At 43.8% G+C, this 15,958-nt stretch overlaps 1 protein-coding gene across 6 annotated transcripts in view; it reads right to left on the bottom strand.

Moving 5' to 3' along the window:
- Positions 1–457: 457 nt before the first annotated feature.
- The window catches only part of LOC101734313 (protein HEG homolog 1-like), a 41,286-nt gene continuing 25,785 nt past the window's right edge, over positions 458–15,958 (bottom strand). For all 6 annotated transcript variants that reach the window (XM_031903638.1, XM_031903639.1, XM_031903640.1 and 3 more), the window contains 3 exons: positions 1,819–1,903; positions 935–1,094; positions 458–818 (listed from right to left, as the gene is read on the bottom strand). In XM_031903638.1, coding sequence (XP_031759498.1) covers positions 681–818; positions 935–1,094; positions 1,819–1,903 — 383 coding nt within the window. In that variant the 3' untranslated portion in view covers positions 458–680. The remainder of the gene's footprint in view (positions 819–934; positions 1,095–1,818; positions 1,904–15,958) is intronic.

Genomic DNA, 15,958 nt, shown 5'->3' with positions numbered 1-15,958 from the left:
GGGGGGCACCCCACTAAAATGGCCACCGTGAGGGGCTGAGATGCCGTACAGATCCCCAAACCGATTGGGTGATGTTCATTGGAGTAGCCAACTGGATCCCTACAACCCAAACACTACTCCAGGCCAGAATTCTGGGGCCCCCTTAAACATGTAGACGAACGCCCCCTAACATTGACAGTGACCAATAGGACATGGTGTTCGGTGCTGAAACCCCACCCACCCCCTGAGCTCACTGATCTCACAGGGGGCAGGGCCACTTACCCCTCCTACTTATGTGCCATCATGGCAGCTTCCAACACATTTTCGATAACCAATCAATAACCTATTGACATTTTTCCCGATGGGTGCAGGGAATTCACAGAAAGGTCTTACGCAGTAGCCACGCCAATTTGTTACCCCCATTTAACCCCAAATTGTCAGTAGGGGAGGAGAAATGACAGAAGAGGGGTCTGTGAATAAGGCGCACAAACAACATTTTATTCCACTTTTCCTTTCCAACGTTTTTGTGGATTCCACCATGTCTCCTTCATTACCCCGGGGGTCTCGGCAGATCTGTGGTGGGTTTCATATCCCAGCATGCAGTGCAAACTGTGCCCAGGGCAAACGTATCAAGGATTGGAGGTTCCATTATCCAGCAGAATCAGATCACCAAATAGGAACTGAGCAGGGGGGTGTGGCTTTCATTCTGCCCCTGGAGCTTTAGGGTCACAGTCGCCGATGAACCCCAGGTTGTGGCTCCCCAGACACACGTCGGACACCGTGGATCTCGGGGTGTGGAAGGTTTTTAGCTGAATATCTGAAGGTTCTGGAATGTGGTCCTGCCAAGAAACAGAAACAACGGGCATTGGTTCTGGTTCTGTGCCCATAGCTCTGCCCTGTGCATAGGAAATAATTGCCCCTTTCCCTTATGGGACCCCATGAGACTGTCTCTCACCGACTCTCCTGTCTCTCCGAGGGCATTGCCCGCTGGCTCATCCCACTTCCAGTCTCTTCTCCAGGAGAACTGGGCTCTGGGCAATGAGAGGACTCGCTGGTCGGAGGGGAGACCTGGCACCCCAATATCAAAGAGTTTGGGCCTCTGGGACTTCTTCCTTCTAGAGAGACACAGAGATTAATGCCCCCCTTTGGGGCCAAAATAGCCGACACCAAACTGAGGCAGGGGGCAGAATTCCATAATACACAGGCAGCCACTAGGAGGCACAGTTTGGGGGGCAGTTAGTTTGGGGGTGACACTTACCTGGAGTACAGAATGAGGAGGGATACACAGGCAGCCACTAGGAGGCACAGTCTGGGGGCAGTTAGTTTGGGGGTGACACTTACCTGGAGTACTGAATGAGGAGGGATACACAGGCAGCCACTAGGAGGCACAGTTTGGGGGGCAGTTTAGTTTGGGGGTGACACTTACCTGGAGTACAGAATGAGGAGGGATACACAGGCAGCCACTAGGAGGCACAGTCTGGGGGCAGTTAGTTTGGGGGTGACACTTACCTGGAGTACTGAATGAGGAGGGATACACAGGCAGCCACTAGGAGGCAGTTTGGGGGGCAGTTAGTTTGGGGGTGACACTTACCTGGAGTACAGAATGAGGAGGGATACACAGGCAGCCACTAGGAGGCACAGTCTGGGTGGCAGTCAGTTTGGGGGTGACACTTACCTGGAGTACAGAATGAGGAGGGATACACAGGCAGCCACTAGGAGGCACAGTTTGGGGGCAGTTAGTTTGGGGTGACACTTACATGGAGTACAGAATGAGGAGGGATACACAGGCAGCCACTAGGAGGCACAGTTTGGGGCAGTTAGTTTGGGGGTGACACTTACCTGGAGTACAGAATGAGGAGGGATACACAGGCAGCCACTAGGAGGCACAAGAGGCCACTTTGCACCACGAGGCTCAGCAGGAAGGCTGGGGGGGGGAGGGGGAGAGAAAGAACAGATAAAAATATGGTACAACGTGGCACAGCAGTCCCTGCATCTTTATTGTGGAAACGTGATGGACTGTGATGGGAGCCACAAAAACTGGGACTTGTATTTATAGCCAGTGACCAATGGGAGCCACGAAAACTAGGACTTGTATTTATAGCCAGTGACCAATGGGAGCCACAAAAACTAGAACTTGTATTTATAGCCAGTGACCAATGGGAGCCACAAAAACTAGAACTTGTATTTATAGCCAGTGACCGATGGGAGCCACGAAAACTAGGACTTATATTTATATGAATACAAGTCCTAGTTCTCGTGGCTCCCATTGGTCACTGGCTATAAATACAAGTCCTAGTTTTTGTGGCTCCTATTGGTCACTGCGCTATAAATACAAGTCCTAGTTCTAGTGGCTCCCCATTCGGTCACTGGCTATAAATACAAGTCCTAGTTCTCATAGCTTCCCATTGGTCACTGGCTATAAATACAAGTCCCTAGTTCTCGTAGCTCCCATTGGTCACTGGCTATAAATTCAAGTCCTAGTTCTCATGGCCTCCTATTGGTCACTGGGCTATAAATACAAGTCCTAGTTTTCGTGGCTTCTATTGGTCACTGGCTATAAATACAAGTCCTAGTTTTCGTGGCTCCCATTAGTAACTGGCTATAAATACAAGTCCTAGTTCTCGTGGTTCCTATTGGTCACTGGCTATAAATATAAGTCCTAGTTCTCGTAGCTCCCATTGGTCACTGGCTATAAATACAAGTCCTAGTTCTCGTGGCTCCCATTAGTCACTGGCTATAAATATAAGTCCTAGTTCTCGTAGCTCCCATTAGTAACTGGCTATAAATACAAGTCCTAGTTCTCGTGGCTCCCATTAGTCACTGGCTATAAATAACAGTCCTAGTTCTCGTGGCTCCTATTGGTCACTGGCTATAAATACAAGTCCTAGTTCTCGTGGCTCCTATTGGTCACTGGCTATAAATATAAGTCCTAGTTCTCGTAGCTCCCATTGGTCACTGGCTATAAATACAAGTCCTAGTTCTCGTAGCTCCCATTGGTCACTGGCTATAAATACAAGTCCTAGTTCTCATGGCTCCTATTGGTCACTGGCTATAAATACAAGTCCTAGTTCTCATGGCTCCTATTGGTCACTGGCTATAAATACAAGTCCTAGTTTTCGTGGCTCCTATTGGTCACTGGCTATAAATACAAGTCCTAGTTTTCGTGGCTCCCATTAGTAACTGGCTATAAATACAAGTCCTAGTTCTCGTGGCTCCTATTGGTCACTGGCTATAAATATAAGTCCTAGTTCTCGTCCCATTGTCACTGCATAAATACAGTCCTAGTTCTCGTAGCTCCATTGGTCACTGGCTATAAATACAAGTCCTAGTTCTCATGGCTCCTATTGGTCACTGGCTATAAATACAAATCCTAGTTTTCGTGGCTCCTATTGGTCACTGGCTATAAATACAAGTCCTAGTTTTTCGTGGCTCCTATTGGTCACTGGCTATAAATACAAGTCCTAGTTCTCGTGACTCCCATTTGGTCACTGACTATAAATACAAGTCCTAGTTTTCGTGGCTCCTATTGGTCACTGGCTATAAATACAAGTCCTAGTTCTCGTGGCTCCCATTAGTAACTGGCTATAATACAAATCCTAGTTCTCGTGGCTCCTATTGGTCACTAGCTATAAATACAAGTCCTAGTTTTCGTGGCTCCCATTGGTCACTGGCTATAAATTCAAGTCCTAGTTTTCGTGGCTCCCATTTGTCACTGGCTATAAATACAAGTCCTAGTTCTAGTGGCTCCCATTGGTCACTGGCTATAAATACAAGTCCTAGTTTTTGTGGCTTCTATTGGTCACTGGCTATAAATACAAGTCCTAGTTTTCGTGGCTCCCATTGGTCACTGGCTATAAATTCAAGTCCTAGTTTTCGTGGCTCCCATTGGTCACTGGCTATAAATACAAGTCCTAGTTCTCGTGGCTCCTATTGGTCACTGGCTATAAATACAAGTCGTAGTTTTCATGGCTCCCATTGGTGACTGGCTATAAATATAAGTCCTAGTTTTTGTGGTTCCCATTGGTCACTGGCTATAAATTCAAGTCCTAGTTTTCGTGGCTCCCATTGGTCACTCTCTATAAATACAAGTCCTAGTTCTAGTGGCTCCTATTGGTCACTGGCTATAAATACAAGTCCTAGTTTTCGTGGGAGCCACGAGAACTAGGACTTGTATTTATAGCCAGTGATTAATGGGAGCCACGAAAACTAGGACTTGTATTTATAGCCAGTGATAGTTTTCGTGGCTCCCATTGGTCACTGGCTATAAATTCAAGTCCTAGTTTTCGTGGCTCCCATTTGTCACTGGCTATAAATACAAATCCTAGTTCTCGTGGCTCCTATTGGTCACTGGCTATAAATACAAGTCCTAGTTTTCGTGGCTCCCATTGGTCACTGGCTATAAATTCAAGTCCTAGTTCTAGTGGCTCCTATTGGTCACTGGCTATAAATACAAGTCCTAGTTTTCGTGGGAGCCACGAGAACTAGGACTTGTATTTATAGCCAGTGATTAATGGGAGCCACGAAAACTAGGACTTGTATTTATAGCCAGTGATAGTTTTCGTGGCTCCCATTTGTCACTGGCTATAAATACAAGTCCTAGTTTTCGTGGGAGCCACGAGAACTAGGACTTGTATTTATAGCCAGTGATTAATGGGAGCCACGAAAACTAGGACTTGTATTTATAGCCAGTGATAGTTTTCGTGGCTCCCATTGGTCACTGGCTATAAATTCAAGTCCTAGTTTTCGTGGCTCCCATTTGTCACTGGCTATAAATACAAATCCTAGTTCTCGTGGCTCCTATTGGTCACTGGCTATAAATACAAGTCCTAGTTTTCGTGGCTCCTATTGGTCACTGGCTATAAATACAAGTCCTAGTTTTCGTGGCTCCCATTAGTAACTGGCTATAAATACAAGTCCTAGTTCTCGTGGCTCCTATTGGTCACTGGCTATAAATATAAGTCCTAGTTCTCGTAGCTCCCATTGGTCACTGGCTATAAATACAAGTCCTAGTTCTCGTAGCTCCCATTGGTCACTGGCTATAAATACAAGTCCTAGTTCTCATGGCTCCTATTGGTCACTGGCTATAAATACAAGTCCTAGTTTTCGTGGCTCCTATTGGTCACTGGCTATAAATACAAGTCCTAGTTTTCGTGGCTCCTATTGGTCACTGGCTATAAATACAAGTCCTAGTTCTCGTGACTCCCATTGGTCACTGACTATAAATACAAGTCCTAGTTTTCGTGGCTCCTATTGGTCACTGGCTATAAATACAAGTCCTAGTTCTCGTGGCTCCCATTAGTAACTGGCTATAAATACAAATCCTAGTTCTCGTGGCTCCTATTGGTCACTAGCTATAAATACAAGTCCTAGTTTTCGTGGCTCCCATTGGTCACTGGCTATAAATTCAAGTCCTAGTTTTCGTGGCTCCCATTTGTCACTGGCTATAAATACAAGTCCTAGTTCTAGTGGCTCCCATTGGTCACTGGCTATAAATACAAGTCCTAGTTTTTGTGGCTTCTATTGGTCACTGGCTATAAATACAAGTCCTAGTTTTCGTGGCTCCCATTGGTCACTGGCTATAATTCAAGTCCTAGTTTTCGTGGCTCCCATTGGTCACTGGCTATAAATACAAGTCCTAGTTCTCGTGGCTCCTATTGGTCACTGGCTTAAATACAAGTCGTAGTTTTCATGGCTCCCATTGGTGACTGCTATAAATATAAGTCCTAGTTTTTGTGGTTCCCATTGGTCACTGGCTATAAATTCAAGTCCTAGTTTTCGTGGCTCCCATTGGTCACTCTCTATAAATACAAGTCCTAGTTCTAGTGGCTCCTATTGGTCACTGGCTATAAATACAAGTCCTAGTTTTCGTGGGAGCCACGAGAACTAGGACTTGTATTTATAGCCAGTGATTAATGGGAGCCACGAAAACTAGGACTTGTATTTATAGCCAGTGATAGTTTTCGTGGCTCCCATTGGTCCACTGGCTATAAATTCAAGTCCTAGTTTTCGTGGCTCCCATTTGTCACTGGCTATAAATACAAATCCTAGTTCTCGTGGCTCCTATTGGTCACTGGCTATAAATACAAGTCCTAGTTTTCGTGGCTCCCATTGGTCACTGGCTATAAATTCAAGTCCTAGTTCTAGTGGCTCCTATTGGTCACTGGCTATAAATACAAGTCCTAGTTTTCGTGGGAGCCACGAGAACTAGGACTTGTATTTATAGCCAGTGATTAATGGGAGCCACGAAACTAGGACTTGTATTTATAGCCAGTGATAGTTTTCGTGGCTCCCATTTGTCACTGGCTATAAATACAAGTCCTAGTTTTCGTGGGAGCCCACGAGAACTAGGACTTGTATTTATAGCCAGTGATTAATGGGAGCCACGAAAAACTAGGACTTGTATTTATAGCCAGTGATAGTTTTCGTGGCTCCCATTGGTCACTGGCTATAAATTCAAGTCCTAGTTTTCGTGGCTCCCATTTGTCACTGGCTATAAATACAAATCCTAGTTCTCGTGGCTCCTATTGGTCACTGGCTATAAATACAAGTCCTAGTTCTAGTGGGCTCCTATTGGTCACTGGCTATAAATACAAGTCCTAGTTTTCATGGCTCCTATTGGTCACTGGCTATAAATACAAGTCCTAGTTTTCGTGGCTCCATTAGTAACTGGCTATAATACAAGTCCTAGTTCTCGTGGCTCCCATTGGTCCACTGGCTATAAATACAAGTCCTAGTTCTCAATGGCTCCCATTGGTCACTGGCTATAAATACAAGTCCTAGTTCTCGTGGCTCCCATTGGTCACTGGCTATAAATACAAGTCCTAGTTCTCGTGGCTCCCTATTAGTAACTGGCTATAAATACTAAATCCTAGTTCTCGTGGCTCCTATTGGTCACTGGCTATAAATACAAGTCCTAGTTCTAGTGGCTCCTATTGGTCACTGGCTATAAATACAAGTCCTAGTTTCCGTGGCTCCTATTGGTCACTGGCTATAAATACAAGTCCCTAGTTTTCGTGGCTCCCATTTAGTAACTGGCTATAAATACAAGTCCTAGTTCTTGTGGCTCCTATTGGTCACTGGCTATAAATATAAGTCCTAGTTTTGTGGCTCCCATTAGTCACTGGCTATAAATAAAGTTCTAGTTTTCGTGGCTCCCATTGGTCACTGGCTAAATACAAGTCCCCCTAGTTTTTGTGCTCCCCATTAGTCCACTGGCTATAAATACAAATCTAGTTCTCGTGGCTCCTATTTGTCACTGGCTATAAATACAAGTCCTAGTTTTTGTGGCTCCCTATTGGTCACTGGCTATAAATACAAGTCCTAGTTCTAGTGGCTCCGCCAATTGGTCACTGGTATAAATACAAGTCCTAGTTCTCATAGCTCCCATTGGTCACTGGCTATAAATACAAGTCCTAGTTCTCGTAGCTCCCATTGGTCACTGGCTATAAATTCAAGTCCTAGTTCTCATGGCTCCTATTGGTCACTGGCTATAAATACAAGTCCTAGTTTTCGTGGCTTCTATTGGTCACTGGCTATAAATACAAGTCCTAGTTTTCGTGGCTCCCATTAGTAACTGGCTATAAATACAAGTCCTAGTTCTCGTGGTTCCTATTGGTCACTGGCTATAAATATAAGTCCTAGTTCTCGTAGCTCCCATTGGTCACTGGCTATAAATACAAGTCCTAGTTCTCGTGGCTCCCATTAGTCACTGGCTATAAATATAAGTCCTAGTTCTCGTAGCTCCCATTAGTAACTGGCTATAAATACAAGTCCTAGTTCTCGTGGCTCCCATTAGTCACTGGCTATAAATAACAGTCCTAGTTCTCGTGGCTCCTATGGTCACTGGCTATAAATACAAGTCCTAGTTCTCGTGGCTCCTATTGGTCACTGGCTATAAATATAAGTCCTAGTTCTCGTAGCTCCCATTGGTCACTGGCTATAAATACAAGTCCTAGTTCTCGTAGCTCCCATTGGTCACTGGCTATAAATACAAGTCCTAGTTCTCATGGCTCCTATTGGTCACTGGCTATAAATACAAGTCCTAGTTCTCATGGCTCCTATTGGTCACTGGCTATAAATACAAGTCCTAGTTTTCGTGGCTCCTATTGGTCACTGGCTATAAATACAAGTCCTCGTTTTCGTGGCTCCCATTAGTAACTGGCTATAAATACAAGTCCTAGTTCTCGTGGCTCCTATTGGTCACTGGCTATAAATATAAGTCCTAGTTCTCGTAGCTCCCATTGGTCACTGGCTATAAATACAAGTCCTAGTTCTCATGGCTCCTATTGGTCACTGGCTATAAATACAAATCCTAGTTTTCGTGGCTCCTATTGGTCACTGGCTATAAATACAAGTCCTAGTTTTCGTGGCTCCCATTGGTCACTGGCTATAAATACAATCCTAGTTCTCGTGACTCCATTGGTCACTGGACTATAAATACAAGTCCTAGTTTTCGTGGCTCCTATTGGTCACTGGCTATAAATACAAGTCCTAGTTCTCGTGGCTCCCATTAGTAACTGCTATAAATACAATCCTAGTTCTCGTGGCTCCTATTGGTCACTAGCTATAAATACAAGTCCTAGTTTTCGTGGCTCCCATTGGTCACTGGCTATAAATTCAAGTCCTAGTTTTCGTGGCTCCCATTTGTCACTGGCTATAAATACAAGTCCTAGTTCTAGTGGCTCCCATTGGTCACTGGCTATAAATACAAGTCCTAGTTTTTGTGGCTTCTATTGGTCACTGGCTATAAATACAAGTCCTAGTTTTCGTGGCTCCCATTGGTCACTGGCTATAAATTCAAGTCCTAGTTTTCGTGGCTCCCATTGGTCACTGGCTATAAATACAAGTCCTAGTTCTCGTGGCTCCTATTGGTCACTGGCTATAAATACAAGTCCTAGTTTTCATGGCTCCCATTGGTGACTGGCTATAAATATAAGTCCTAGTTTTTGTGGTTCCCATTGGTCACTGGCTATAAATTCAAGTCCTAGTTTCGTGGCTCCCATTGGTCACTCTCTATAAATACAAGTCCTAGTTCTAGTGGCTCCTATTGGTCACTGGCTATAAATACAAGTCCTAGTTTTCGTGGGAGCCACGAGAACTAGGACTTGTATTTATAACCAGTGATTAATGGGAGCCACGAAAACTAGGACTTGTATTTATAGCCAGTGATAGTTTTCGTGGCTCCCATTGGTCACTGGCTATAAATTCAAGTCCTAGTTTTCGTGGCTCCCATTTGTCACTGGCTATAAATACAAATCCTAGTTCTCGTGGCTCCTATTGGTCACTGGCTATAAATACAAGTCCTAGTTTTCGTGGCTCCCATTGGTCACTGGCTATAAATTCAAGTCCTAGTTCTAGTGGCTCCTATTGGTCACTGGCTATAAATACAAGTCCTAGTTTTCGTGGGAGCCGAGAACAGGACTTTTATTTATAGCCAGTGATTAATGGAGCCACAAAACTAGACTTGTATTTATAAGCAAGTGATAGTTTTCGTGGCTCCCATTTGTCACTGGCTATAAATACAAGTCCTAGTTTTCGTGGGAGCCACGAGAACTGGACTTGTATTATATAGCCAGTGATTAATGGGAGCCACGAAAACTAGGACTTGTATTTATAGCCAGTGATAGTTTTCGTGGCTCCCATTGGTCACTGGCTATAAATTCAAGTCCTAGTTTTCGTGGCTCCCATTTGTCACTGGCTATAAATACAAATCCTAGTTCTCGTGGCTCCTATTGGTCACTGGCTATAAATACAAGTCCTAGTTTTCGTGGCTCCTATTGGTCACTGGCTATAAATACAAGTCCTAGTTTTCGTGGCTCCCATTAGTAACTGGCTATAAATACAAGTCCTAGTTCTCGTGGCTCCTATTGGTCACTGGCTATAAATATAAGTCCTAGTTCTCGTAGCTCCCATTGGTCACTGGCTATAAATACAAGTCCTAGTTCTCGTAGCTCCCATTGGTCACTGGCTATAAATACAAGTCCTAGTTCTCATGGCTCCTATTGGTCACTGGCTATAAATACAAGTCCTAGTTTTCGTGGCTCCTATTGGTCACTGGCTATAAATACAAGTCCTAGTTTTCGTGGCTCCCATTGGTCACTGGCTATAAATACAAGTCCTAGTTCTCGTGACTCCCATTGGTCACTGACTATAAATACAAGTCCTAGTTTTCGTGGCTCCTATTGGTCACTGGCTATAAATACAAGTCCTAGTTCTCGTGGCTCCCATTAGTAACTGGCTATAAATACAAATCCTAGTTTTCGTGGCTCCTATTGGTCACTAGCTATAAATACAAGTCCTAGTTTTCGTGGCTCCCATTGGTCACTGGCTATAAATTCAAGTCCTAGTTTTCGTGGCTCCCATTTGTCACTGGCTATAAATACAAGTCCTAGTTCTAGTGGCTCCCATTGGTCACTGGCTATAAATACAAGTCCTAGTTTTTGTGGCTTCTATTGGTCACTGGCTATAAATACAAGTCCTAGTTTTCGTGGCTCCCATTGGTCACTGGCTATAAATTCAAGTCCTAGTTTTCGTGGCTCCCATTGGTCACTGGCTATAAATACAAGTCCTAGTTCTCGTGGCTCCTATTGGTCACTGGCTATAAATACAAGTCGTAGTTTTCATGGCTCCCATTGGTCACTGGCTATAAATAAGTCCTAGTTTTCGTGGTTCCATTGGTCACTGGCTATAAATTCAAGTCCTAGTTTTCGTGGCTCCCATTGGTCACTCTCTATAAATACAAGTCCTAGTTTTCGTGGCTCCCATTTGTCACTGGCTATAAATACAAGTCCTAGTTTTCGTGGGAGCCACGAGAACTAGGACTTGTATTTATAGCCAGTGATTAATGGGAGCCACGAAAACTAGGACTTGTATTTATAGCCAGTGATAGTTTTCGTGGCTCCCATTGGTCACTGGCTATAAATTCAAGTCCTAGTTTTCGTGGCTCCCATTTGTCACTGGCTATAAATACAAATCCTAGTTCTCGTGGCTCCTATTGGTCACTGGCTATAAATACAAGTCCTAGTTTTCGTGGCTCCTATTGGTCACTGGCTATAAATACAAGTCCTAGTTTTCGTGGCTCCCATTAGTAACTGGCTATAAATACAAGTCCTAGTTCTCGTGGCTCCTATTGGTCACTGGCTATAAATATAAGTCCTAGTTCTCGTAGCTCCCATTGGTCACTGGCTATAAATACAAGTCCTAGTTCTCGTAGCTCCCATTGGTCACTGGCTATAAATACAAGTCCTAGTTCTCATGGCTCCTATTGGTCACTGGCTATAAATACAAGTCCTAGTTTTCGTGGCTCCTATTGGTCACTGGCTATAAATACAAGTCCTAGTTTTCGTGGCTCCTATTGGTCACTGGCTATAAATACAAGTCCTAGTTCTCGTGGCTCCCATTGGTCACTGGCTATAAATACAAGTCCTAGTTTTCGTGGCTCCTATTGGTCACTGGCTATAAATACAAGTCCTAGTTCTCGTGGCTCCCATTAGTAACTGGCTATAAATACAAATCCTAGTTCTCGTGGCTCCTATTGGTCACTAGCTATAAATACAAGTCCTAGTTTTCGTGGCTCCCATTGGTCACTGGCTATAAATTCAAGTCCTAGTTTTCGTGGCTCCCATTTGTCACTGGCTATAAATACAAGTCCTAGTTCTAGTGGCTCCCATTGGTCACTGGCTATAAATACAAGTCCTAGTTTTTGTGGCTTCTATTGGTCACTGGCTATAAATACAAGTCCTAGTTTTCGTGGCTCCCATTGGTCACTGGCTATAAATTCAAGTCCTAGTTTTCGTGGCTCCCATTGGTCACTGGCTATAAATACAAGTCCTAGTTCTCGTGGCTCCTATTGGTCACTGGCTATAAATACAAGTCGTAGTTTTCATGGCTCCCATTGGTGACTGGCTATAAATATAAGTCCTAGTTTTTGTGGTTCCCATTGGTCACTGGCTATAAATTCAAGTCCTAGTTTTCGTGGCTCCCATTGGTCACTCTCTATAAATACAAGTCCTAGTTCTAGTGGCTCCTATTGGTCACTGGCTATAAATACAAGTCCTAGTTTTCGTGGGAGCCACGAGAACTAGGACTTGTATTTATAGCCAGTGATTAATGGGAGCCACGAAAACTAGGACTTGTATTTATAGCCAGTGATAGTTTTCGTGGCTCCCATTGGTCACTGGCTATAAATTCAAGTCCTAGTTTTCGTGGCTCCATTTGTCACTGGCTATAAATTACAAATCCTAGTTCTCGTGGCTCCTATTGGTCACTGGCTATAAATACAAGTCTAGTTTTCGTGGCTCCCATTGGTCACTGGCTATAAATTCAAGTCCTAGTTCTAGTGGCTCCTATTGGTCACTGGCTATAAATACAAGTCCTAGTTTTCGTGGGAGCCACGAGAACTAGGACTTGTATTTATAGCCAGTGATAATGGGAGCCACGAAAACTAGGACTTGTATTTATAGCCAGTGATAGTTTTCGTGGCTCCCATTTGTCACTGGCCTATAAATACAAGTCCTAGTTTTCGTGGGAGCCACGAGAACTAGGACTTGTATTTATAGCCAGTGATTAATGGGAGCCACGAAAACTAGGACTTGTATTTATAGCCAGTGATAGTTTTCGTGGCTCCCATTGGTCACTGGCTATAAATTCAAGTCCTAGTTTTCGTGGCTCCCATTTGTCACTGGCTATAAATACAAATCCTAGTTCTCGTGGCTCCTATTGGTCACTGGCTATAAATACAAGTCCTAGTTCTAGTGGCTCCTATTGGTCACTGGCTATAAATACAAGTCCTAGTTTTCATGGCTCCTATTTGGTCACTGGCTATAAATACAAGTCCTAGTTTTCGTGGCTCCCATTTAGTAACTGGCTATAAATACAAGTCCTAGTTCTCGTGGCTCCCATTGGTCACTGGCTATAAATACAAGTCCTAGTTCTCATGGCTCCCATTGGTCACTGGCTATAATTACAAGTCCTAGTTCTCGTGGCTCCCATTGGTCACTGGGCTATAAATACAAGTCCTAGTTCTCGTGGCTCCCATTAGTAACTGGCTATAAATACAAATCCTAGTTCTCGTGGCTCCTATTGGTCACTGGCTATAAATACAAGTCCTAGTTCTAGTGGCTCCTATTGGTCACTGGCTATAAATACAAGTCCTAGTTTCCGTGGCTCCTATTGGTCACTGGCTTATTAAATACAAGTCCTAGTTTTCGTGGCTCCATTAGTAACTGGCTATAAATACAAGTCCTAGTTCTTGTGGCTCCTATTGGTCACTGGCTATAAATATAAGTCCTAAGTTTTTGTGGCTCCCATTAGTCACTGGCTATAAATACAAAGTTCTAGTTTTCGTGGCTCCCATTGGTCACTGCTATAAATACAAAGTCCTAGTTTTTGTGGCTCCCATTAGTCACTGGCTGATAAATACAAATCCTAGTTCTCGTGGCTCCTATTTGTCACTGGCTATAAATACAAGTCCTAGTTTCGTGGCTCCTATTGGTCACTGGCTATAAATACAAGTCCTAGTTTTTCGTGGCTCCCATTAGTCACTGGCTATAAATAACAGTCCTAGTTCTCGTGGCTCCTATTGGTCACTGGCTATAAATACAAGTCCTAGTTTTTCGTGGCTCCCATTGGTCACTGGCTATAAATTCAAGTCCTAGTTTTCACTGGCTATAAATACAAGTCCTAGTTCTAGTGGCTCCCGTTGGTCCACTGGCTATAAATACAAGTCCTAGTTTTTGTGGTCTTCTATTGGTTACTGGCTATAAATACAAGTCCTAGTTTTCGTGGCTCCCATTGGTCACTGGCTATAAATTCAAGTCCTAGTTTTCGTGGCTCCCATTGGTCACTGGCTATAAATACAAGTCCTAGTTCTAGTGGCTCCTATTGGTCACTGGCTATAAATACAAGTCCTAGTTTTCGTGGCTCCCATTGGTCACTGGTTATAAATTCAAGTCCTAGTTTTCGTTGCTCCCATTGGTCACTGGCTATAAATACAAGTCCTAGTTTTCGTGGCTCCCATTGGTCACTGGCTAATAAATTCAAAGTCCTAGTTTCGTGGCTCCATTGGTTACTGGCTATAAATACAAGTCCTAGTTCTAGTGGCTCCCATTGGTCACTGGCTATAAATACAAGCCTAGTTCTCGTAGCTCCCATTGGTCACTGGCTATAAATACAAGTTCTAGTTTTCGTGGCTCCATTGGTCACTGGCTATAAATACAAGTCCTAGTTTTTGTGGCTCCCATTAGTCACTGGCTATAAATACAAATCCTAGTTCTCGTGGCTCCTATTTGTCACTGGCTATAATACAAGTCCTAGTTTTCGTGGCTCCTATTGGTCACTGGCTATAAATACAAGTCCTAGTTTTCGTGGCTCCCATTAGTCACTGACTATAAATAACAGTCCTAGTTCTCGTGGGCTCCTATTGGTCACTGGCTATAAATACAAGTCCTAGTTTTCGTGGCTCCCATTGGGTCACTGGCTATAAATTCAAGTCCTAGTTTTCACTGGCTATAAATACAAGTCCTAGTTCTAGTGGCTCCCGTTGGTCACTGGCTATAAATACAAGTCCTAGTTTTTGTGGCTTCTATTGGTTACTGGCTATAAATACAAGTCCTAGTTTTCGTGGCTCCCATTGGTCATTGGCTATAAATTCAAGTCCTAGTTTTCGTGGCTCCCATTGGTCACTGGCTATAAATACAAGTCCTAGTTCTAGTGGCTCCTATTGGTCACTGGCTATAAATACAAGTCCTAGTTTTCGTGGCTCCCATTGGTCACTGGTTATAAATTCAAGTCCTAGTTTTCGTTGCTCCCATTGGTCACTGGCTATAAATACAAGTCCTAGTTTCGTGGCTCCCATTGGTCACTGGCTATAAATTCAAGTCCTAGTTTTCGTGGCTCCCATTGGTTTACTGGCTATAAATACAAGTCCTAGTTCTAGTGGCTCCCATTGGTCACTGGCTATAAATACAAGTCCTAGTTCTCGTAGCCTCCCATTGGTCACTGGCTATAAATACAAGTCCTAGTTCTCGTAGCTCCATTGGTCACTGGCTATAAATACAAGTCCTAGTTCTAGTGGCTCCTATTGGTCACTGGCTATAAATACAAGTCCTAGTTTTCGTGGCTCCCATTGGTCACTGGCTATAAATTCAAGTCCTAGTTCTAGTGGCTCCTATTGGTCACTGGCTATAAATACAAGTCCTAGTTTTCGTGGGAGCCACGAGAACTAGGACTTGTATTTATAGCCAGTGATTAATGGGAGCCACGAAAACTAGGACTTGTATTTATAGCCAGTGATAGTTTTCGTGGCTCCCATTTGTCACTGGCTATAAATACAAGTCCTAGTTTTTCGTGGGAGCCACGAGAACTAGGACTTGTATTTATAGCCAGTGATTAATGGGAGCCACGAAAACTAGACTTGTATTTATAGCCAGTGATAGTTTTCGTGGCTCCCATTGGTCACTGGCTATAAATTCAAGTCCTAGTTTTCGTGGCTCCCCATTTGTCACTGGCTATAAATACAAATCCTAGTTCTCGTGGCTCCTATTGGTCACTGGCTATAAATACAAGTCCTAGTTTTCGTGGCTCCTATTGGTCACTGGCTATAAATACAAGTCCTAGTTTTCGTGGCTCCCATTAGTAACTGGCTATAAATACAAGTCCTAGTTCTCGTGGCTCCTATTGGTCACTGGCTATAAATATAAGCCTAGTTCTCGTAGCTCCCATTGGTCACTGGCTATAAATACAAGTCCTAGTTCTCGTAGCTCCCATTGGTCACTGGCTATAAATACAAGTCCTAGTTCTCATGGCTCCTATTGGTCACTGGCTATAAATACAAGTCCTAGTTTCGTGGCTCCTATTGGTCACTGGCTATAAATACAAGTCCTAGTTTTCGTGGCTCCTATTGGTCACTGGCTATAAATACAAGTCCTAGTTCTCGTGACTCCCATTGGTCACTGACTATAAATACAAGTCCTAGTTTTCG

The sequence above is a fragment of the Xenopus tropicalis genome, chromosome 6 (genome assembly GCF_000004195.4).
Source record: "Xenopus tropicalis strain Nigerian chromosome 6, UCB_Xtro_10.0, whole genome shotgun sequence".
NCBI lineage: Eukaryota > Metazoa > Chordata > Amphibia > Anura > Pipidae > Xenopus > Xenopus tropicalis.
Note: the sequence above shows the minus strand (reverse complement) of the source record. Positions and strands in the feature narration are given on the sequence as shown.